General features: G+C 53.1%; 1 protein-coding gene across 6 annotated transcripts in view; it reads left to right on the top strand.

The window, feature by feature from the left end:
* Positions 1–24,366, top strand: part of GPSM1 (G protein signaling modulator 1) — a 69,331-nt gene that overhangs the window by 42,485 nt on the left and 2,480 nt on the right. For 2 of the 6 annotated variants that reach the window (XM_071574088.1, XM_071574087.1), the window contains exons 10-12: positions 1,399–1,469; positions 4,332–4,511; positions 22,103–22,262. In XM_071574088.1, the coding sequence (XP_071430189.1) occupies positions 1,399–1,469; positions 4,332–4,511; positions 22,103–22,262 (411 nt within the window). Of the gene's footprint in view, positions 1–1,398; positions 1,470–4,331; positions 4,512–7,538; positions 7,697–7,824; positions 8,321–9,377; positions 9,743–16,269; positions 17,293–22,102; positions 22,263–24,366 lie in introns of those variants that run through there. The other 4 variants (XM_071574089.1, XM_071574091.1, XM_071574090.1 and 1 more) reach the window with 4 other exon arrangements.

Raw genomic sequence — 24,366 nt, 5'->3', positions numbered from 1 at the left:
GCTGAGCTGGATGGGTGTTCCTGCTGGAATCCCTGGAGCCCCAGCTGAGCTGGATGGGTGTTCCTGCTGGAATCCCTGGAGCCCCAGCTGAGCTGGATGGGTGTTCCTGCTGGAATCCCTGGAGCCCCAGCTGAACTGGATGGGTGTTCCTGCAGGAATCCCTGGTTACCTGAAGGCTTTTTCGATTTAATTCCCATATTCTCCTTACAGTCAGTCTTGACTTATGAGTTTTCTGCCTCCTCTCTGTTACAGTTGTCCAGTGAGCAGCTCTGTGGCAACCTGGGCTCAAACAGGGTCTGTGGGTGCTGTTGGTGGTGGTAGGGAATGGTTGGGTTTGGTGAGTTTGCTGTTGCAGGAACCACACAAAGCTCTGTGGTTTCTGTTCTCAGAGCTGAGAGTGGAGATGGCTTTCCATTCACATCCATTCCTTCCCCCAGGGTTTCCCCTGAAGCTTGGAAGTTGTCATGGGACTTTGAATGGAGAGCTTTGGTTTCTGCCCTGCACGGTGTTGCTGGTGTGGGGTGTCATGTGGGGACCAGCCAAACTCTCCTTCAGGAAAGATCAGGGAAGGGGAGCAGGAGGGAGGAAAGGCAGAAGTTTTCCCAGGTGTGGTGGAGGCATCCCAGGGCCATTCTGTAAATCCTGGCTGTTTGTCAGCCAGGAAGGAGCAGCTGGAAGCAGGTTGGAGGGAGTCTGTGAAGATAAAGAGGGTTTGGAAATGAGGATTTAGAGCTGAACTGTTTCACCCACTGCTGTTGTTGGAATACTACATTAAAATGAATTTTATGAAATCTCAAATAAATACCATGAGTCCTGCCAAATTTTGATTTCTCTGTCAGGTTCAAGGCAGGGTTTTGTTCCCCTTAAGTCTGACCCAATGATAGTTAGAAAATATTTGCTCCTTCACTTAATTTTCCAGCCCTTGTGTCTATAGAGAAAAGCTCAAAGTTGAGTCTCAGAAACATTCTTTCGGTTTTAAAAACATGAAGATAAAGCAACAAATCCACAGATGTATTATTAAACTATATTTTGGTTATGATTTTTCTCAATGCCAGCCCCATGATTTTTGTGGTTTAGAGCAGGGTTTGTAACTCCTGAGTTCCAGAGACGTGTTTGAGATCAGGGTCGCAGTGTGATCTGGGCACTGGTTCAGCAGGGAAAGCCTCCACAGCCTGACCTAGTGCTGACTGTGCTGGGAAAGTGCTTTGAAAAAGACCCAAAACAGTGGAGAAAACCCCCACATTTGAATCTCAAGGCCAGCACAGCTGCAACATCCCACCCCTTTGACTTTGTAGTGAACCAGAGCAGAGGCTCTGCCATGGTTTGAGTTTTCTCTGTGTGAGGTTTGTGCTGTTGGTGGGTGACACCCCCCTGATGTGAGAGTGAATTGTTTTGCAGGGGCCAGGCCAAAGAGACTCCAAAGGAACAGCATGGACAGCTTAGACCTCCTCAAGTTCCCTTCTGAAAAGGTAAGCAAAGATGTCTGGCCTCAAAGATGAAGTGTCAGTAGGAATCTGTACACAGATTCCAACTGGTTTGTTGACTGGCTTCATTTGCAGGGAAATATGCAATTAGCAGATATCACTGGAGTCAATGGGATTAACCAAAGAGGGTTTCTAGAGAGCTTGGAGGAGAGGAACAGCTGGTCTAACTAAAAAGGCACTTAACACTCAAAGCTGAAAAGCCACTTTTGTGCTTTTTTGCAAAAGCAGCCCTTTATTGGAAGGATAATCGTGAGTGGTTCAGCCCCTGCAGGGGCTGGTGGCACATCCCAGTGCATTGTCACCCTGGTGGAGTGACAGAGAGGGCAGCCCCAGGAGCTGGAGCCTTGCAGGAGGCACAGGGGCTGTGCCAGGGCCTCTGAGGATCCACAGCTCCACTGCCTCTGCTCCCCTTCGCTGCTGGGAATGTCACATCCGAGCAGATCAGCGTTTTCTCCATCTCCCCAGGGCAAGAGCTGTTTCTGCAGCAGCTGGGAGGCACTGAGCCTTTCCAGCTACAGGGATCATTTAAGTCTTTCAAAAAATCCTGCTCAGGCTGCAGCAGGCACTGGTGCTGCCCTGGGGCTCAGTCATGCCCGTTCCAGGCAGGCAGCCGAGCTCTGCCTTTTTGAAATGTCTTTGGTACAAATAATTTACATCCATCCAGTGCTTTCCAGGCACAGCTCTCACGAGCATCCCAGTGAGAATTTCCCCTCTACAGAACTGTCACAGGGAGAAAAAACCTCACCCAAGCTGCAGGTGGGTGTAAATGGTCAGTGGGAAACAACCTGAGGCTTGAGAAACCATTTGGGTGCCTAAACATCCCAGTAAGCGCCGGGGAGACGAGGCAAAAGCTCCTCCCTGAATTGACTCTCTTTGGGAAATAAATTCCATGTGCCCTGATGTGTTTTGATCAATTCTCTCAGCTGCCCCTTGGCCATTTTGGCTCTTGCTCTCACCAGTGTGACTCCATCCCTGGGGTGTCCATGGTGGGGACAGCCATGTCCAGTGTCAGGGGACATTGGATTGTGTGTCCTCAGCAGAGCAGCACAGCCCAGAGGGGCTGCCTGGGGGGCTTTGCTGTTGTGTGACTTGCTGCTGATGCTGTTAATGCTGTTGGTTCCCTGCTCTTGGCTGTGAAAGCTGAGCCTCATTCAATAGCTCAGACAGGGTTATGGATTTCAGGGGTTTTATGGGGAGGGTGGAATAAGCAGGAGCTGTGGAGTCAGGTGTGAACACTCCTGTCGCTCCTGCAGTGTGGTCCTGTGGGGTGTGTGTGAGTTCCCCTCTACCTGAGACAGTGTTTTGGATGCAATTCCCCTTCCTCTGTGCTGCTGTGCTCGTAGAAAGAAGGGATTACAGCCATGGGAAAGGTTTGTTTGCTTCAGGCTTGCTGTGGTGGGAGTGATAAGATTGTAAGGAGTAAATCAATGGATTGAACTGTGATCTCTCCAGCATCCTTATGGCATTGTCTCACCTTCTGCCCACCTTCTCTGCCAGGGACAGCCATCAGAGTCAGCAGGCTCTGTTACCACACAGGCCAGGACCTCTGTCCGGTGCCCCTGCAGAGTCGGGTGTTGGGGCAGTGTGTCTGCCAGGGAGTCCCCACGGTGGTTCTGAAGGTCCCAGCAGATTGCAGGAATGCTCTGCCTGCTCATCCTGTTCTCTCCATCGTGTGCCCTTTTCCGTGGTTTGATCTTCTCTGGCTGCAGCTCCCAGCCTTTGGTTCTTGTTTATTCCTCTCTATACCAGACTGAAATCTCTTTATCACATGCTGGGTTTCACCCTGAAGGTGCTTACATGCCATAATTGAGTCATCTCTTCTGGTTGTCATGCACTGAGCAGTTTGAGGGCTCCAACTAAGGCATTGTAAGGCAGTTTCTAGTTCTGACATATATTCTTGTGGCTGCTTTTCAAGCTGTACTGGTACCATCAGTAGCATCCAGGGAAATGAATCTCTCCTCACTTTTTCTCACTACTCCTGTTTGGAATCTCTGCCACCTCCATTTCCCCACACATTATCTGGGAGTGATAATCCTATGTGTGTCAGTGGGAGCACTGAGCACAAGCATTTAGGGGAGCAGAGAGGGCAGGAGGGAGACTGCTCCAAACCTTCTGCTGCAGCCACATTACCCTTCTGCCCCTCTGTCCTGCTGGTGTGAGGATTGGCAAAGAGAGGGATGAAACTCCAACCATCCATCTGCCTTATAGGGCCCTTCCCCAGTGGTTTCCTTCTTGCTGTAGACAGTGGGAGACACTGAGGCAGGCAATGCTCTGTCTGTGCTGGGAGCCAAATCCTAGAGGTGGGAAATACTGTGGAGCATCCTTTCCTGGGGCATGGTTGGGTTATCCATGGCTCAGCATGGGCTGCTCCAGGGCTGGGCACTGGGAAGAGGTGGAAATACAGTGAAGGGACCTGTGCCAAGAGTTTGGTCTCCTGGGCAGGATGGGCTTGCCACTCTATTTAAAAGAGGATTTTAGGGATGCAGTTGCCAGAACTTGTTCACAGCAGTGGCTCTTTCTGCACTTGTCATCCATCATTCCCTGTGCCCATAAAGAAACCAACCCTGCTTCCACCTGCACACCTGGGGCTTTTAAGAGGATGCTGCTTATCCCTGTGGAGGAGTTGACTACTGTGTGTTGTTTGGGTGATGGTTCCTCTCCACTCATTATAATCACACACTGCAGGGACAGACCAGATGTCCTGGTTCAGCCCTGCCCTGGTCAGTGGCAGCTCCCACCATCCAGACTCCACTCGGTGCTCTCCTGCTCCATGGATCTGTGCCAGCAGATAGCCCTGCAAGCCTGAGACACACCAGTGGAGCAGTGACTGTTTCTTGCTTTCCCAAGGACCAGAATGGGGACAGCCACCACGTGGGAGACCTGAAGATCTCGGGAAAGGAGTTCTTGTCGCTGCCTGCGAGGACGAGGAGATACCGGGAGCACCATTCCAGTTTGGAGAGGAAGTCCCAGGGGCCAAGTGCACCACCTCTGGATGCTGGTGAAGTCCGAGTCCAGGTGTCACAGTCGGTAGGAAGATGATTTTTATCTCCAGTGCTGATTTGGGAGTTTCTTAGAGCATGTTTGTTCTTCATTCATTTCTCACCTGGTGCAGGAGGGGCCTTTTGGCTGGAAAACAGAGTCTGTGTGGAGCTCTGCTGTTGGCAACTTGGGCAGCTGTAGGCAAAATATTTTGCCTCTTTGAGCCTCAGCATCACTGACCATTTAACAGAGCAATGGTGCCATCACAAACTGGTTTATGGGAGATTGGTATTTAACTGTGATATTTGGAACCTTCTCTTGAGGGACAGGAATGTAGACCTGAACTTTCCTGAGACTGTTGGGATGTGATGCCTTGAATTCCAGAAAAACACACCAACTTGGACCCCTTGCTTTGTTGAGCTTGATTTAACAGCCTCCTGGGGCTCATGACTGGACTTGTTGCCTTCAGGACACAGAGCCCTCCTCTGGTCTTTGATGAGCAGCCAAAAGTGCTGATTGCCTTTGCCAAAAGTGGGACCTTAGGTGGTGTTCCCCCTCATCTCCTGATCACAGTGGTCGGTGTGCAGAGTGGTCTCTTAGAACCCATCACTCATTAGGCAGAGATGATAGAAACCGTTGTCCTGGAGCTTCTCTTTGGAAGCAGTGGAGGTGGAGCTCATTTCCTCAAGAGCAGGAGCTGCCCCCATGTCGGGGATTGGCAGGTCCCTGATAGGCAGCAGGTCCCGAGTTAGGGAGCTCTGACTCAGCCTGTGCTCTCTCCCTGGATGGTGGTGGTGGATCCGTGTCCTGGAAAGCTCCCCAGGTGCCTTTTTGATGTCTTTAGCCTGATAACTGAGCTGTTTGCGGGTCGTTGCCTTCCTGTTGTGTCGATGTTTGTTGTGACACGCGGCAAACACAAATACTGGGGAGGTTTCCTGCAGCTGTGCTGGGTTTGTTCTGAGTCCTGGAGACAGGGATCACACCCACAATGATGGCATGTTTCTGGATCGTGGGAGCGGGCTTGGAGATAACTGAACTCTGTGATCTCAAGTGAGAAGCCCCAAGTCCTCAGCTTGTTGCCAGGAGATACCAAGAGTAACAGGGAAGATCAATGATCTCATGGTACTTGGAAGTATTCAGGCTTTTGCTTTTTACTGAGTCTGTAACACACTATCACAGTCCTGATTATGCAGCAATTCCAGATGGAATAAATCCAAGCCAGGAAAGACAGGCCTATTTTTTCTTGGCATTTAAGAAAAGTGAAATTAAATATTTTCATGCTGGGTCTGAGCTGCAGAGCTTGGGATGAAACGTGGCTGTGGAGTGGGGATGCTTGAAAGTGTGTTTATAGCCCTGACTCCTTTGTTCCTGGTCTGTGGATCATGGGGAGAACATACCCTGCTCTACCTGTGTGCAGGGGTGTGTGTACACATCCCTTTTTTACCACAGACATTCCTGATTTTCAGTTCTCTGGCCACCACAGACAGGATCTTTACACCAAGTGGGTGTTTTTTCAGTCTTCTCTGAGCTGATTCTTCATTCCCAACAGTGCTCATGGAAGTGGTCTGATGGGAAAAGCATTTCCTACTGCTCACCGGTGCAAACATGATCATCGAGAAGGAAAACAAAGCTCATCTGAGCCAGAAAGGAGACAGCAGCACTGGGGGCACACAAGGCAATACAAAGGCAGAAAAAACCCACTTCTGCCAGAAATAGCCTTGTATTTTTAACTCAGACATTCAGCCAGAGACCAAACAAAAGCCACGCTCCATCAAGAGCCAGGAAAAAGTTTTCCTTAGGAGTGTAGCTGTGGATCCTTAGGCTGTGTCTAAAATAAGTCCTGTGGGGCTTTGCCAACCACTGGTGACCTCTTGGCAGTGCCAGTGGGGTTTGGTGAATGGCCATGACAAGACGTGTCTGTGGGTCCTTCTGGGGGACACGGCAGGGTCACCTCAGGGGAATCCTGTTGTGTGTGGAGCTCCCAGCTCAGCTTTGCCAGCCTGGCTCTGCAGCACAGCCCAGACCTCAGGATGTTTAAAGGCAATGTTGTCTTGCCAAAAGCAAAGCAACCCATTGCCTTGTGTCCTGCTGGTGTCCCCTCTGACCGGGGGCTGCTGGTTGTGGGTGGGTTTTTTTGAAAAGCTGCAATTTCCATCCACGGGATTTTTTATTAATCAAACACAGCAAACCCCTCCCAAATGGGAGAGAAGATTTTCCTGATCAGGCTGTTCAGAGAAGACTCCCAGATTGTGAGTGCTCAGAGCAAAAATTCTCTGCTGTCCATTACGAGTCCTTAATTAGAGGTGATCTCCAGTGGTTGATCTGAGGTGCTTTTATGGGGTTCCACAATCCTGCTGTCCCACCAGCTCAGGCTGCACACGTGGTCCTGTGTGCTGCTCTCCCACAGTCAGGGGAACCCAGGCTGTGTGCAGGGATTCCCAGGACAAAACTTCATCCCAGCACTCCCAGGTGGAGTGATGCAATCCCTGGATAAGTCCAGCTGTCAGCACAGCCACTGACCTCCTTCCCAAGGGGCTTCTGCAGTGGGCAGGTCTGGGATGGGAGGTCCTGGGAGTGCTCAGAGTCAGCAATAGGACAAGGGGGCACGATGGGCTCAAGCTCTGCCAGGGGAAATTGAAGTTGGAGATGAGAAAAAAATTCTTTGCAGAGAGAGTGCTCAGGCATTGGAATGGGCTGCCCAGAGAGGGGGTGGATTCCCCATCCCTGGAGGTTTTTCAACTGAGCTTGGCCGTGGCACTGAGTGCCATGATCTGGTAAAGGGACTGGAGTTGGCCCAAGGTTTGGACTTGATGATCTCGGAGGTCTTTTCCAACCCAATCGATTCTGTGATTCTATGATTCTATCCACTGCCTCTTGTTCTCCCTCCGTGTGATGGGGCAGTGCTGCTTCCCCGCCCTCCCCGGGCAGGTTACAGAGGCGTGATGATGGCTCTGAGGTTGTTCGAGCTTTGGATGGCAGGAGCTGTGGTGGTTGTTATTAGCATTGGTGATGATGGTGCTAATTACCGAGCTGCTGGGAAACTCCCCATGGGCGGAGGCGGGAGAGAGGAGGGAGGTAGGGAAAGTGCAGGGAGACAAAGTGAGCAGGGGATGGAGAGGAGCCTTTCCCTCCTGGCGGCTCTGTCGGGCACGGAGAGAGGGGCTGAGCCTGCTGGCAAAGCCGTGGGGATGCTGGGATGGATAGGAGAAGCCATGGCCCAGGTGCTGCGGAAGGTAGGAGAGCATGGCAGGGCCCTCCCTGTGCCTCCCCCTCCTGCCACTGCTGTGCCAGGGGCTGGTGCTGCACGTGGGGCTCACACAGGAGGGTCCTGTCGCTGGTGGGGCACGGAGGGGCTTCCTTACCCCTCCCGTGACCCCGTGAAGTGGGGGGTCTCCCCACTGGGAGAAGGACCAGCACTGCCTGGGTCTGGGGACAGGCAAGGGCAGGGTCCTGTCCCCCTTTGGGCTCCGGTGTGGAGCTCCCACGGGGATACTCAGGGCTGTGAGTGCCTCTTCTCCATAGGCACAGCAAAGGTAGGTTTGGTCTGGGAGAAGCTGGTGAGGCTGAGACGTGTTTGGTCACATTTTTGCTCGTTGCAGCAGAGCCCCGAGTAAAAGCAGCTGCATTAGAGCTCGGTCCCTGTGCCTGCTGTTGTGGACAGACAGATCTGAGTCCCTCTAAATCCATCCCTGGGACTCGTGCAGTGCACACCTTCTGAGTTTCCTCCTTTAAAATGAACATCAAAGCAGAGGTTTTGTCCTACATGAAGCTTGCAGACATCAAAGGTTTGCTCATAAATTTAACCCCTCTGCTCTGCTGTGGAGAAGGTCATGATGCTCCAGCTCGTGATTGACTTGGTAAGAGATGTGTTTTAGGGGGTTACTGGAAGGTTCCTGGAAGGATGGGATTTTTCTAACACTTCAAAAATACCAGAGATTGTGTCCCTCACCCTCCTCTCTGAGAGAACAGCCACTGTGGAAAAAGGAGAGGATCCATAGAAGAAAGGGGCTGTGTATTCCAGAAAGGACTGCCAGGGAGGGGCTGGGGACCTGCCCCAAATCTGGGCCTCGTCTTTAAAGTCAGCACTAAACTAAAGTTTTTGAGGTCAGTGGGACTCTGCCTGTGCCAGAGTACAAAGGCTACAGCACTTCAATGGATCAAGGTCAAACAGCTGGAGCAAAAACCATGGGGAGAGGTAGGGATGAAACCCCCTCCTCTGCCCTCCTTGGGGATCTAGAAATGGCCCAGTTCCCCTTCCCAAAGAGTGCACCAGCTCGAGGGAGCTCTCCAGACCTGTCCCCCACCCTGTCCTCAGCACAGACCATTTATAGTCAAGAGCAAGAGGAGCTGTGTTTGATGGCAGTGACGACTTGCAGAGATGGGATGCTGATGTATTTAGACACCAAACCATTTTCGAGCTGCATCACCAGACATTCCCTAGGACTAATGTTTTTATAAGACCTTTTTTATGATTACAGTGAGAAGCAACCATAAAAGAGTATTTTGTAGATCATACTCCCCGCCCCAAAGGCAGATTGCCAGAGCTCTTTTGGTGGTTTTGTGTCTCATGGTTTACTGGGGGATTGTTGGGCTGCAGGATGCTCATGGTAGACCCTCTGCCTGACCTACAGGCAGGAAGGTTCAGTGCTGGGGACAGTGGCAGGGACGGCAGCCTGGCATCCATGGCAGGGAGGTCCTGCCTGTCCCTGCTGAACCCCCCGTTGTCCAGGCAGTGCTCAGGTGTCAGGTGTGCTCATCACTCCCCTGGGACTTCCTGGGCACCGCACAATGGGCTGGATGGACCCCGGGGTGCAGGGATGTATCAGCCTCTGGGGCTTCTGGCCCCAGAGCATCATTTCTCTGGTTGTCTTGTTTGAAAGATTAAACTGATAGTTTCAAGTCCCTCAGGAGCTGGAACACGGGGTTTGCACCAGGCAGCCCTTGCTGCTCTGTGCTGTCTGTGCATCTTCCCTCTCTGTTAACATCGGGCTGGTCGGTGCTTCATCTCCCTGATGGGTGAACTCCCGCAAGGAGGGCAGTGCAAAACACACCCTCCTTTGTCCTATAGTCTTGATGTTTGTTTAACTGCAGGGGTATAATTATGCCATTAGTGTCGGTTGGACTTTCTGGTGTAAACGTGCTGTGAGAGCAAGGGGAGTGGAGGGAAAGGGAGAAGCCAGAGCCAGGGAGAGAGGGAAGGTGGTGCTGCTAAATTCAAGCCTGTTCCTATGACCCCTGGAGGCTGCTGTGCTGGTGTCAGTCCTGTTGGAAGCGAGCAGGTAAACATTGAGCTTGTTCTTGGGGTGTTTTACATTCCTCTTCAGCTTGTGGGACCTTCCAAAGTGCTCTGGGCAGACCCAGACCCAGCAGGGAGGCTGTGCTGTTTCCTGGCTGGAGGCAGGATGCACCAGAAAGCCTGGAGATCCCAAGCCCTGCAGGTACTGGGAGGCTCTTCCAGGGATTTGGGCTGTCTGGAGAAGCAGCCAGGGATCTGGTTATCTCCATAGAGTCATCTTAAATTGTCTAACCCATCTTTCCTTGAGTCTGTGTTAAGCTGTAAGGCCCTTCTTTAGCTTCTGTGCCCTGACTCAGGTGGTCTGATGCTGCAGGAGCCAGGAGGGGTGTAAAGAGCAGAGGTGCAGCAGGGCCAGAGCCAAAGCTCCCAGAGGTTTTGCAGAGCAGAGCCCTGCCTGGCACGCTGCTCCTCCATGGGACTTTGGTGCTGGCATGGGAGGCAGGGAAAGAAATGTGGGGACAGAAAACCTCTGCAAAGTGACAGCAGGGGAAGGTGGGGGGAGGCAGCAGCATTTTCTGGCTTGTGCTGCCTCTGCTGCATTCATTGCTTCAGAGGCAAATTATCAGTTTCTTCCTTAAATATTAACAGCTGCCAGGTAATGAATTCCCCCTCTCTGTTTTATAATGGCACTAAAATTGGGATTTGCCTTGGTTTTCTCTGTAATTATCCAGTGAGCCTCTGTGAGAGGGAGGCAGGGCAGAGCTGCCCTCCTGGCTCTGCTGCAGGAGTGTCATGCCAGGGGCACTGAGCCCAGACACGACCCTTCCCAGGGGCAGCTCCAGGGCTGGAGCTGCCCAAGCTGTTGCCTGAGGCTTAGGGCTTTATCCTCCTTCTTTAAGTCCCTTTTTCTCATGCAGAGGTGGTTTGGGAGGGAGACTAACGTGCACAGTTGGAGCCAAAGCCAGAATTACCTTCCAGGCTGCTCAGACTAAGTAGAAAGGAGACCCTGTCACCACTTAGGATAGAGGAAACTTCCCTGTGTTCCCTGGCACGCCTGGTGTGGGCAGGGCACATGCTGGCACTGTGGGCTGCTGGCCAGTCTCCTTCATACTCAAGGAGATGGTTCAGTATTTAGTCCCAGAGATAAAGATGAACTCCCTGTCTCTCCATCTTTGGGATATTCTCGCTGGTTGCACACCCTCTTTCTGCCTTTTCCCCCTCTGCCTGTCCCTTGTTTTCCCAGGTCAGGCTGTGAATCAAAGCTGTGCTGTGTGGAAGGGAGATGGGAGGCAGGATCTAAACAAGCCTGTGCATCAGCCCCACGCAGCAAACAGGACACACTGCCTGTCCCATGTGCAGGATGGTGGCCAAGCCCTCGGCTCTGCAGGGGTCACACCAAGGACCCCCAGGGTCTGGGTGCTTCTCAGATCCCCTGGGATGAGGATCAGGGGATTGTAGGAAAGCATGCTGAGATTCCATATTCCATCCACAACTGAGCAGAGCTAAAAAACTGTAAGAAAGAGCCTCTTACCAGAGGAATCTGCTCTAGGAAGAAGGTCAAACCTGAGCTGGTTGTCCAAGGTCTGTCCCCCAGCAGTCCTTTGTTGGAGGTTAAGACTGAAGGTCTGTGAGTTGCTGGGCCAGTGGTCAGGGATGGAGTTGACTCACCAAGCTACCAAAATCCATTTTTCTTGCCTTGACTCATTGGAAGAGAGTTTTCAGTTATTGGCAGTTTAAAGCCATAATTGAGGTCTGCTCTCCTCCTTGCACAACCTTTTCTCCCAGCAAACTGTCAGCCATCAAGTGGTATGAGACAGTAAAAGAGATGTTACACTCACTATTTCCTAGAAACTGTCACTTTAAAGAGAACAGCACTAAAAAAAAAAAAAAGGATGAATTGAAGCCAGAGCCAGAGCAATAAAGCTCCAAGTGTTTGATTTCTCTCAAAACCTGAAACTTTTCATTCATTTCTCAGCTCTCTTCTGTACCTGGGGCACTTTGTACATTCACAGTTCCGGCCTCTGGCATTTATTACACTGCACATGCCAGAAGAGCTTAGAAATAAATCATAGTGCAGGTTCTCTTTGGATGTAAATCACCCCAACTCTGCTGAAATCCCTGGAGCTGCAGTGACACCAGATGACACAGGGGCCTTTGGTGACTGGGGATTGTGTTTGTTTTCCTTCCCCAACTGTCTCTGAGCCATGACTGGTGGGATCTGGTGTGTGAGGGAGCACCTGATGGATCCTGCAGGTCTCTGTGCTGGGAAGGGATTGTGGTCTGGCTGTGCTTGCTAAACTGTGTGATCTTCTCCTGTTTGGTGGGTCTACATAGAGGATCTTTTCTATGCCAATAACTCGTGTTTGTCTAAATTGTATTTTAAAAGAGGAAATGCACCCCAGTGTTATGTATTTTGGGTTTCATTAAAGGGCAGACTTGTGGCAGTGCAGGAGCTGCAGGACCAGACCAGTTTTGTCTGTGCCTTATCTTTGATGGTGACTGTTTCCAGCTGCTGGGCAGGGCCAGAGACTCCCCCAGAGGACACAAACACAGCTCAGCCTTGGGACAAGTTTGGGTTTTGTCTGTTACTCCCCAGCTTTGGGGAGGCCAAATCACCCCCACCCCATGAGCAGCCACTGGGGCTTCCTGCCCAGAGGTCACCCCTCTGCCTTCTTGTCACCAGCACAGCTCCATCCCCAGAGTTCCTCTGTGGTCAGGGAGGGGAGTTCAAGGAGCCACTGATGGGCAGTGCCCTCCTTGGGTGACAGGTTGTTCCTTAAGCTGCTGCTTTTGGATGGATGTGGTTCCATCCGGTGCAATCCTCTCTGGATTGAGGATAGCAGAATTTGGGAGTCTGTCTGGGCTGTGGTTGCATTGAGTGGGTGCAGGAAACTGAGGCTCCCTGGGAGCTGGCTGAGGGTCCTCCATGGATGCAGGAGTTGGGAGAAGGATGTGAATCCATAAACCAAAGGAGCCTGAAATGAGGAAGGTTCAAACACTGTTTCTTGAAGCTGTCACGATAAAACCCACCGTGGCATCAGGAAGGGTCCCTCTGCCCCTGTCTGGGTGTGCAGGCTCAGGGCTGTCAGGGTTGGAGGTGCAGGCAGGCAATTCCCAGCTGGCAGAGGGTGTCCCTGTCCTTGGCAGTGGCTGCTGGGCAGGGCACAGCCTGTGTCGGGGCTAATGTGGCCATCACAGCCTCTGCTCACACCTCACCTTCAGCCTGTGTCCATGGTTCCCATTAGCAGTGCTATTTTTAAGCCTCCCAAGGCAATTAACACCAATTAGTCTAAAAAAGCCCAAATAATGGTTTTTCAGAGCCCCCGGCTCTTTGCTGCTCCCCTTGCAGCCCCAGACCTGGCAGAGCTGAGCCCACGAAGTGCTCCATGTGCAGGGACTGCTGGGGAGGCTTCCTGGGGAGATGTGCAATTAGAGCAGGGCCCCAGACCATCCCCATGGATCCAACTTTTCCATCCTGGATCATGCTGCCTGTGCCAGTGAGGGGGAGTTCCAGTTCCCTGCAGTGCTCATTGTGCTGGAGGAGGGGGGGAACCACCTCCTGCAGCCCTGACTGGAGAGCCAGCACAGAGTGAGAGCACTGAGTGTGCTTGGGGGCAGGAGGTGCAGCAACCTGGGGTGTGCAGGAAAGTCCCAGGAGGGTTTTTTTGCCTCTATCCAAAGCCATTTGCATCCCAGTATTCTCAGGGCACTGTCATGTGAAGCAAACCCCAAAGAGGGTGTAGTTTCATCTTGCCCTTCACAGCAGCAGGTACCAGATGCTTTTGGCCGATAGGAGAAGCTGCTTCTGCCTCTGCGTGTGATTTTTGTCTTACCTGTTTGAACTCTTCTGAGAAGGGCTGTGTCTGACCATCCCTGCGATGGCAAAGCCACAGGTACCAGCCCCAGGAACCCTCCCTGCCCCAGCAGGGCCAGGATTTCATGTTTTGTGGGGTGCCTTGCACAACAAGGCCTTGATCTCAAGCGCAGCCTTCAGGCATTACAAGAGTAGAGTAAATAATAATTAAGATCTGGGTGTTTGCTGCAGCGAGGGCTGTTTATGTGCAGGTTGGATGTGTTATGGGTGCTGATGGAGATGGGTGTGCACAGATCCACCAGCAGCTTCACCGTCACCACCACCACCCCTGGTGAAGGTGCTGCATCTGCTCAGCTCCCTCTTAAAACATCGCTGTGCTCAGAGCAAGTAGGTGTCTAAATAATAGTCTGTTTCAAGAAAGCAGCACAATTTTGGCAATCCAGAGTCAAGGAGGCTTTTTTGCAAAGCGTTTGCAAAGCAACTTGTCAGCAGGTTCCAATCTGAGATGCAGGGAGAGCAGTGGATGGGGGGCAGGAGGGCACCTCTGGACCATCTCCATCTGCAAAGATGAATGTGCCCTTTGCTGGCAGGGACCTCACCTGTCTCCCCATCACCTCCTGCTGCTCCACAGGGCTGGGAGTGGGGGGATGGTGGTCTGGTGGATGGAGTAGGTGACTGGCAGTTGAGCTCTATATATTAACCTTGGCCTGTGTGCTAATTAGTCAAGAATATGGGTTATATCCTTTAAAGCAACGTAGTTATTTCAGTTTAGCAAATTACTGCTGCTCAGCTGAGACTCCACAGTCCATCGTGGTCCTATTTCCATCTCCTTCCAACTGCAAAGGGAATCACTGCAACTGGTTGCACTAAAACATTGTTTTGCTGCTTGGGTGTGTGTTGGTGTGCAGAGCCAGGTACCACAGTCCTCCAAACTTACTGCTTGGTGGCATCCACCTATAACCTGAGTTGTTTTAAGCAAGTAGTTCAGGTTCCCTCCCAGGTTTGGTGTTTAAGGGCTGTTCAGGTTTTTGCTGGGCCAGATTGACCTCTGCAGCCACTTATCTTCTTCCACAGACTGGAAAGACTGACATGGAGTGATGATGCTTCTACCTTGTCTCCTTGGTTAGTAAAACAAGCTTCAGGTGCTAAATCCAGGCTGGGGTGTTTCTGTTAATGGTGCCAGGGAAACCCAGCCTGGTGTGGTAAATGCTGTCAAACCCCATGTAGAAGAGTGGCTACATTAACTGCAGAGACTGTTTGAATGCACATATTGACTCCCCAAGAGAAGCCAGAAGTCATTTCCATGCCACAGGTGCACTGGTCTCAGCAGCAAGGGCTGGGCTGACCTCTGGTTCCAGGGTAGGTTGTTGTGCAGCTGAAGGAAAAGTGTAAATCCAATATTAACGTGGTTGTGGCCAAATCAGGTCACAGTGGCAGGAGCTTCCAGACAGTCAGCTCAGCTCTGCAAGCAGCAGAGGTGTCAGTATCACTTGAGCCAGACACCCACGAGGCACAGCACACTCCCTCCCAAAATGAAATCAAAAATTACATTGTCACCTGCTGTTGAGCCGCGGATTTGAGCTGTGTGTGGCAGCAGGGCCTGGTCCCAACAGGTCAGCAGTTACTGTATTACGGAAGGAGGGAGTGTGGGGGAGTTATTTTGATTTTGTTTGGAACAATAAAACCCAAGTTATTTGAAATCTTAACAACAGAACCAGCTTTTAGCACCAGCGTTTATAGGGATGAGTGGGCGAGTTGTTTAAAGGGAAAGAAAAAAAATCTTTGAAAACAGTCCAAGTGAGGGTGTTAATTTCATGCTACAAGGGAAGCGTGTGCACGTCCTGGGTTTGGGCAGGGTGTGTCTGGGCTGTGCCAGGGGCTGGGCAGACCCTGCAGGGCACACTCAGTCCCTGGCTCAGAGCTGGAACCTGACCTTGCAGGTGGTGTCTCTGCAGATCACACACGTCTCACTCACTCCCCTTTCCTGTATCCTAAATCCAGGTGGGACATGACATTTCCTCTTGCTGTTCCCAGCTCCGACCTGGTGTGTGTGGGCTCTGCCCCTGTGTTATACACCTGTCATCTGCAGGAGTCCTCCTCTCAGGTCCCACACAGTTTCCATCTTTCTAATTGCAGTGTGACTCCTGGAAATAAATTCTACTGGTGTGGAAAAGCATGGGCAGTTCCCCCAAGCTTTATTTGTTCAGGGTAAAGAAATGTACTACTTTTGCAGTGAAAAGTAAGAATGGAGTGTAAGAGGGCAGCGTAGACACAGAGCTGGCAGTGCCACCCGGGCTCTGTCCCCATCTTGCCCCTTTGGAAAGCTGCTTCTCTTCCTAGTGCCTCATTCCACTGCCAGAAATTCCTATTTCACGACTGTGAGGTAAGAACAGCTCTTTGGCTGCTGCGTGGCATTTCCATCTTTCCCTGTTTAAAACCCTGTTGCAATTAGAAATTTCCCTCTGTTGAGCAGTGGTACATTTAAATCAGGAGATGCTTATGGCTGAGCAGCTTCAGCTCTTGCAATAAGACAAAAAAAATCGCATCTCTAATAATACGAGGAGCAGGAGGACTATCAGGAGCTAAAAATGGTCCTTCAGTATTTTGGGGCTTGAAATCCGAGCGATGATATTGTGTCTGTGTGTGCTCAGAGCGTTTGCTGCCTTTGCCTGTGGAGCCGAGTGTGTTTGCAGATGTAGTTTAGGAGAATCGATCCCAATCTATTTTTAAGGTAAAGTGAGTGTGGCGGGTGGGAGGTGAGGAGGTGGAAGGAAAGCTAAATATTCACGTAGCTCCACTGTGTGTTTAAGAGCATCATCTAATACCACGAGGATCGTGGCAGCGAGGTGAGGGAGAGAGGAGCCCTCTCTGGAGCCCACCCCCCGTGCCAGGGCACCGGAGTGGCTCTGGGAGGGGCAGGGCTGTCGCTTTAAGCCTCCTCTCGCACCCAGCGGGTCACTGGAGCTGGCGACGTTCTTCACATGGCTCTGCGCTCCGCATAAATCGGCGCTCCGGGAGCGGCGCTGGGAGAGCTCCGGGCTGGGCAGCGCCGCTGTCACTGCCCTGCGAGGGGAAGTCCCTGCTGCCCTGGCCATGTGAAAGCTGGAGCCTGGGCAAGAGCTGGATGCTGAGGTCAGTAAGGAAAACTCGGGTTTCGTGTTTCCTTCTTTCTGTGAAATGAGAGGCTGGATCGGGAGGAGGAGGAGGATACAGAGACACAGAGCAGAGATTCACTCAGGCCGGGATTTGCTGTGCATGCTTGGGGGTTTTAAAGTTTTCAAGTAGCTTCAGTGTGAACTTTTAATTTTTAATATTTTTGCCACTTTATTATTGATATTTCTGCGACCTTGTGGGCTGCAGGCAGTGCTCAGGCTCTCGGTGTGTGCCCTGGCGCTCAGCAGAGCGTGCCAGGGGTGGGTGGTGGATCGCTGAGCCCGGGGGGCACACGGGGTGTCAGCCCTGCCCTCGGGGGGAGTGTGGCAGCAGCGCTGAAGGATTGGCATGGAAAAGGAAGTGGATTCCTCAGCAAAGATCAGGCGAGTTTTACAGCTCTGCTGGCTCTGAAGGTGACAGGCTCACCAAGGAGTGCAGACTCCAGCCGAGGTGCTGGTGGCCGAGGACTGGGAAAGCCCCAGCGGGGACGGCGCTCCAGACATTTCAGCTCCTGGTGAAACGGGCTGTGGCTTTCAACCAGGGATTTCCTTCCACTCCTCTCCTCCAGCCCCCACTTACCTTCCTGAAGCCTTTCTGCAAACCTCCCCCTCGCTGCCTTTCACCAGGTGAGCTGGGGAAGTTCAGAGTCTGATGTTTCTGGGGTTTGGGGTTGTGGCTGTGCCAGAGGTGCAGCCCCCACGGTGGGTTCTCCAGGGCGAGGTGTTGGGGTGATGCAGGACACAGAAAAGCTGCGTGCAGGGGACTGGCAGGCAGGGGGCCAGCCCTGGCTAAGGTGCTCCCAGCTCTGGTGGTCACCAGGACCACCAGCCCTGCTCCTGCCTTGGGATTTTGAGGTTGGCTGCCTTGAAAAGCTGGTGAGGAATGGTGTGTCTGGTTCCCAGAGGGAGAGGCAGAGAAGGTATGGCAAAAAGGCATGGATGTGTGGGAATATCTGCCAGGCCCTGGGCAGATAACGTTGCCAGAACAAGGGGCACGGTTTTCCAGGGACTGTTGGCATGGGAGAGCCTGGCCCTGGGGACCAACTGCTGGATCCTGTCCCAGCTCTGCCACTGTGTCTCTGCAGGACGTGGTCAGGTCACGTTTCCAGGTTGTCTCCTCCCAGAAATGAGGTGGAATTGTGGTGGACACATGTAAATGCCAAGGCAGTGTGTTTTGAGAGGGTGGCAGTGAAAACTGCTGCGTTATCCCAAACCTGCTGCCATCCTCACCCATCCCTGACCTGGCCACACACCAGATGCCTTCAGGCAGCAGCTCCTGAGCTGGATCCCCTGTGCCAGACCCACCAGGGTCCATCGGCCGCTGGACAGCAGGTCCTTCCCACGGGTCCCCTCCGAGGGCTGGACAAAGCCAAGTGAGCAGCCCTTGAGCCTGGTGGCTCCTTCCTGCATCGGGCAGGTCTGCAAGGAGCTGAGCCTGAAGGAGAGGAGTGGAACCAAAGGCAGGTCAGTTCCCTGGGGACACCAGCTGTGGGAGGAGGGGCTGATCTGACAGAGGGACAGGGTTTGGCCCTTGGGGTGGCTCACGAGAGCTTTGGCAGTTTGGTTTGGTGGAAGAAACTCCTTTTGCAGGGGGCATAGGTGGACCATGGAATGGCTGAGAGACCTGCCGTGACTTGGCCAGCACAGAAATACCTGGTGGTATTTGGGGGTCTCTGGAGTGCTGTCCCAGAGCACACTGGGATCGATGGGACAGGCTCAGCAGTGAATGTGGGAAGAGCTGCATTCCAAGCTGCTGTGGGGGCAGCTGGAAGCTGCCAGAGCATTGGGTTGAGGGTCCCTGACAGCAGGTGTTGGTGCCCAAGGATTGGGTATGGGCTGCTCTGGGACCAAAGAGAGACTGGGGACAGGGTGCCCATCCTTGGATGGGGCTTGGGAATGAGAATGTGTCTGAGAAAGGCTGTCCTGGGTGGGCAGCGGGGCTGAGGGTGTGAGCCCTGCAGGGCATTTGTGGGCTCTGATTTCAGGTGTTGGGAACTGGGAAGTGGTTTAGTTCTTGCAATTACGTCTTCTGCCTTTGTTTAATGGCTTTGCTGAGTCTGAGTGAAAATGGCCAAGGAGGTTTAGCAAGCCCAGGAGTTTATTTTTACTTTGTTTTGCCCTGCCTTGGCTTCACCTGCATATCTGGAGTGGCCAAACTGAGGGATTTCCCCGTGAGATTCTTCTCCATGTCCTGCATGTCTCTGGCAGAGCTGGGCAGCCCAAGATGTTATTTGGTGTGAGTGAGAGTTTATCAGAGAGGAATTAGGGTGGGTTTGTGCTCCTCCACAGAGCCGTGATTTGCAGCCTGGGAGTGACAGGGACTCCCAACCTGTCCTGGAGAGCTGGTGGTCTCAGCCTGCAGGGAGAGGGGAGAGTGGCAGCAGCACTGTCACTCCCCACAGCTGCTCCTCACTGCCTTGCCAGCACCTCAGCTGTGGTTTGCACATCCTGAACCCACCCAGGCAGGTTAAACAGCCTGTTCATCCACCAGCAAGGGAATGTATGCAAAAGCCTGGATGCCTTCCAGTGGGGGAAGGCTGTGTCAGGAGAGAGTTCTGCTCCCAGGCTGTCCCAGGTTGCTCAGCTCTGCAATGAGCTGGCATGTCCAGGTGGGAATAACACTCAGAAAATGGGAACAAAGCTCTGACCCCCATGAGTGGACCCTCACCTGCCCAGGACAGAACCATCTTTGTCCTACCCAGGTCAGGGAGCAGGAGCAGAGGCTCCACACTTGTCCTTGCCCCAGCAGGGGGAGAGTTGAGTGTTTCTCTGTGCCTGTGCTGAGGGTGAGAGTGTTTGCAGCCAAATCTGCCCCGGAGTGATCTCTGCACTGCCAGCAACACCCAGTCTGTGGGTGCCACCAAAAGCCCTGTGTCCCTCTGTCCCGTGCAGACAGGATTGGTTTTACTCTTTGTGATGGCCTCTGGCTGACCACAGAAAGGTGGCAGCTGGCAGAATTTGGGCAGTTTTGGTGCTGGAGGCAGAGGATGAGGAATGAGGCTGGGCAGGGACACCAGCCAGGGGGTGAGAAGTGGTCTTGGGACTGCAAACCAAAGCTGGTGCCAGGAACCATTTAGGGGGCTGGGCTCATGGTGCCTGCTGTGTGTGTCTGTACCATGGCAGGGCTGTTGCTCAGCCCAGGTGAGGATGCCCTGGCTCTCAGGAAGCCTCTGACCGCCCTGGACGTGCCAAGCCCCAGGCGAGCACAGCGCGGTGGCAGATGGTGAGCCCTGGGGTGTGATTGCACTTCCATCTGCCCTCGCAGCTCCTGCCGCGGGGCTTGGAGCAGACTGGGAGGCAGGGAGGGAGCCAAGCACTCTGTGCCTTGTCAGATTTGGGCATTTTAATTAGAGAGGTGCAAGCCTGGGGTGCTGTTTGGCTGGGGCAGTGCTGGAGGCAGCCTGGAGTCAGCAGGTGCTGCCCTGCAGCTCCCGATGTCCCATCCTGGGCTGGCACAGCATGTGTGAGCCCCTGTGATGGCCATGGGCACTGACCTCCTGCCCCTTGGGTGCCACCGTACTGGGAGGCACCCAGGCACACAGCCAGCCCTGTCCCACTCTTCCATGCACTGGCTGCTCTTCCTACTGATTCAGAGCATTCTCTTCTCTCCCCGACGCGCTGGGAGCAGGGATCCCAACACCCTGGATTGCAGGGTCTCTGGCAGGATGTGCTCCAGGGGAATCTGATCTCTTCGGGGGAAGCCCAAGCTGGGTGCTCTGGCCACAAACTGTCAGGCTGCTCCTGCAAGGTGGAACTTCTCCCATGGATTCAGGACTGCTCTGATTTACTCCATATGGCTGTGGGGAAGCTGGAGGGAGGCTTGGTGTGAATGAGCCGCTTCCTCCTCTAGCCTGAAATTTGGGTCACACAACCCAACATAGCAGAGCTGTAAGAGATGTAGTTCACCCTCGGTTCAAGCCCAAGCAAGCTTTGATTTCCAAGGTGCAACTGTTGATGGCTCAGAGGGTGCATTGGAGCCACAGTTCCATTAACAGATTGGCACGTGGAGGGAGGCGAGAGGGGTTTTTCCCCTCCCCGATCAGCTCCCACATTGCTAATGTTCCTCTCTGGCCCGCTGCTAATTTTGACGCTGCCCTAAATAGAAGCTGAGTGCATCTCATCTGCTTCGCTTGGCATACAGGAAAATTGTTTTCCTTCATTTACTGAATCCAACTTGTGGCTTTAACCCTGTGAGCACAACTCTCCCATTGCAGAGCTCCTGTGAAGGGCTTTGCCTGCCCCTGCCCCAGGTAAGAGCTCTGCTGGGAATGGCACCGTGTGTGGTAGGATTGGGAAGGCTCCCAGGCTGCCTAGAGTGGTCACCAGCAGAGCTGGGTGAGGGACTTTGCTTCATCCGCTGCCAAGGGGATCCCTTCTCCGCAGGGAAGTCTGGCACTCAGGGCTGGCTCTCCCTGTGCCCTCTCCATCTCTCCGGTGGGATGTGCTGAACCCCACGAGGGGTCCAGACCTCCTTCCTGGACTCTGTGCTAGCAAATGGCACAAACAGACCCAGTTGTAAGAGTTTTTGGTTGGTTTGTGTTGTATTTTTTCCAGCAACTGGTGGGACCAGCTCAGCACACAGGGACTGTCCTCGAGCCTGGCAGATGCCCCGCTTATCGCCGGCTAATTTTATCTCTCATTCCAAGTGACTCCTTGGAAAGAGCTCTTGTTCTGCTGCTCTGGGCTTGCTCTCAGGGCATGCAGCCCCTCTCCAGTCTGGAACTGGCTGTTGGACTGGCTGCCTTCAGTGCAAGCCCTCCTGCAGCACGACTTAAATAAATCCCTGTCCAGTGCAAGGTGCTAATTTGGGGCTCTCGTGGAAGAGCTGCTGTCCTGAAAAACTGTAATTTAGTGGCATTTTCAGCTGGGTGACTCTTACTTACAGTGCTGAGGACATGGGGGCACTGAAGGGAAGTGTTGGGGTGTGAGGGGCAGTGGCCTGGAAGGGTTGGATTTAGCTGGTGGAAAAGCAAACCCTGAGCTTGGGCTGAGCCCCAGCTGAGCACCCAGCAGCACTTCAGCCAAGGTGGCTGCTTGGTTCCCCTTCATCCCTCTCTGAGCCCAGCCCAGGAGCTCCCCACGGAACAGTGCCAGGGTGAATGCTGTCCCCTTTTCTCCCCTCTTTCCCCTTCAGCCTCCAGTTTGCTCTGGGTGCTTGAGGTGCTGCAGTGACAGTGGCTGCTCTGCACAAGGCTCGTCTGCGCACTGGTGGGAGTCGGACTCTGCTTGGGGCTGTGGAAGTGCCTGGAGCCTTTGGGATCAGAGGGACAAAGGAGCAGAGACCCCAGCAAGCTCCAGGCTGTGGGCCTTGGCAAGTCACGGGCACAGCCAGGAACCAGCCTCTGAACAGACCAGGAGAGGGCACGACCATTCCTGAGCCGCGCTGGATGGAGCGATTGGAGTTGTTTGAGGTGTTGTGACTCTGCTCTCTTTGCAGAAAATCAACCGGACCCCTTCGGACGAGGAATGCTTCTTTGACCTGTTGAGCAAGTTCCAGAGCAACCGGATGGATGATCAGCGCTGCCCGTTGGAGGAGTGCCCGTCGGAGGCTGTCGAGGCAGCTGCCACCCCGGTCCCTGCCCTGGGAGAGCGGATATGTGAGCACCGGAGCGTTTCTAAGGCTCCATTTCTGTGGGAGTGACGCTGCTCCCGCAGCCTGGCCAGCTGTTGTGGTTGACTGTGGATCCCGTGATGTTTTCCCTAAGCCTCAGCTCTCTGAACTTAGCAGTTCCTTGGCAATCTCCCTCATTGTTTAAGGAAGGAAGAGACAATCTTATGTTAATGGTTGCTGAGGGAAAGGCTGGAGAATGTGATCTAAGGCTTGGGGAGTAAACTAGCAAGAGAAATGCAAAATACACTTGGGGTTTTTTTTAGTGTGGATGTTTAGGTCTTGGCTTTGGAATGGTGAGGTTGGGATGGGGATTTCTGCCACTTCAGTATCTTCATGAGGAAGATGATGATGGTCACTGCTGAGGGGCCTGGGTTGTGCAGGGGCTGGGTGAGGCTTTCTCAGGGAAGTTAAAATATTGCCAGTTTTCGTAATAGCGTTGCCATGGAGGGGAAACTTCTGGATTTTGTACTGTTCTTGGATGCTGTGGTGATAGGTGCTGTGTAAGGACAGAGGAGCCAGAGGGATGGATAAACAGTGGGAAGCTCCAGCAGGCAGACAGCGAGCTCGGCCCTAGGAAGGGGGATAAATTGAGGAAGGCGCCTGACAAACAGACGGGACAGGAAGGGCAGGGCTGTGTTTGCACTCGGGTTTCGTGGCTTTTTCGGTGTTGAGGGCCCTTTGTTTAACCCAAGCTAGAGAGGAGCTCTAAAATGTGCAGATCACACTCCACACTTAATCAACAGCACGAAGGTCTCAAAACAGTCCATTTGAGCTGAAGGATTTGTTTATCAGTTTCCAATTGACTACAAAAGTGCAAACAGGAGAGGAGGAGCCCCCTGACACCCCTGTGAGCGCAGCCAGAGCTGTGGCACAAGGAGCAGGTGCCAAGGCAGGGACAGAGCGGCAGCGAGAGCAGAGCTGTGTAGAGAAGGTCAGGAAGGCAGGTTGGCTGTGAGGTGAGAGGGTTTTTATGATCTAAAAATAGGGTGGAAATGAGCATCACTTTGTCAAAAGATGCATTTCTGACACAGAAGTGCATTTGGCTGTAGCAGCTGTGTAATTTAGGAGACTGGGTTTAAAATACGGAGCTTTATAAAGAATGCACAAGCAGGCACATGTTCTGTTCGACTCACTTGGGCTCAGAGCCTTTTGGACGTGTTATTTTCAAGGATTCTTTGTGAGTTGAAGGGGAAGAAACTCATCTTTGTGACAATGCTGAGATTTTCCTGTGTTTCGGCAGCTCCATGAGCTGGGGCTCCAAGATGAGCTTGCTGTGTCAGGAGGCTTGGGGGGCTTTGGCAGCCTCTGCTCCAGTGCTTTGTGCTCAGTGGGACAGGAACACCAGTCGGGCTGGATTTCTTAGTTTTCCTTTGCTTGTCCCTGTCTGAGTGCAGCCTCTTGTTTGGGAGCCTTTCCCTGCCCAGAAGCTGCCAGGAGCCAACAAGCTCTTTCCAATGAGGCATTTCCAAAGGGTCTATAGAGAACAGATTATGTGTACTGGTTCTGGACTGGACTCCCTGGCACCAGCCTGTGCCAGCCCCATCCCAGCAGCTCAGCCAGGCTGGCTCTGCTCTATGTGGTGAGAACAATCAGAGCCCATGAGTGTTTTCCTCATGCCTGTCTTGCAGCCTGTGCCAGAGTGGCTCTGGACTCACCTTGGCAGTGCCTCTCCTTGAGCTGGCCCAAGCCAGCCGGGCTTCTGGGAAGCCTGGGAAGGTGCTGACAGGCTCAGCCAGGCCTGGGCTTTGCTGATTACCTGTCTGGAATTATACCCAGCCCTTGGGACTGTGTGGGTGCCCATCACTGTCCCAAATGAACACTCAGGAACTTTGTGCTCATCTACAGTTGTTGGGGTCTGCCTGGTGCCTCTTGGCTCCAGGTGCAAACCAGAGGAGAAGGAGCCTGTAGTGCTGGAAACAACCACTGCCTGGGTGCAGTGGCTGTTCAGGTCAGGGCACTGAATCTCCTGGGCTGAGGTGGCACCTCTGGTGGCCTCCAGGAGCTAGCCAAGTGCAGTCAGTGGCAGGGAGCCACTGGAGGGGTCCAGCAGTGGGAGATGGGTGTGAGGTTCTGCTTTTCACCCTGTCACA

The sequence above is a fragment of the Pithys albifrons genome, chromosome 20 (assembly GCF_047495875.1).
Source record: "Pithys albifrons albifrons isolate INPA30051 chromosome 20, PitAlb_v1, whole genome shotgun sequence".
NCBI classification, from domain to species: Eukaryota; Metazoa; Chordata; class Aves; order Passeriformes; family Thamnophilidae; genus Pithys; species Pithys albifrons.
The sequence above is the reverse complement of the archived record's forward strand: the minus strand, read 5'-3'. Positions and strand labels throughout refer to the sequence as shown.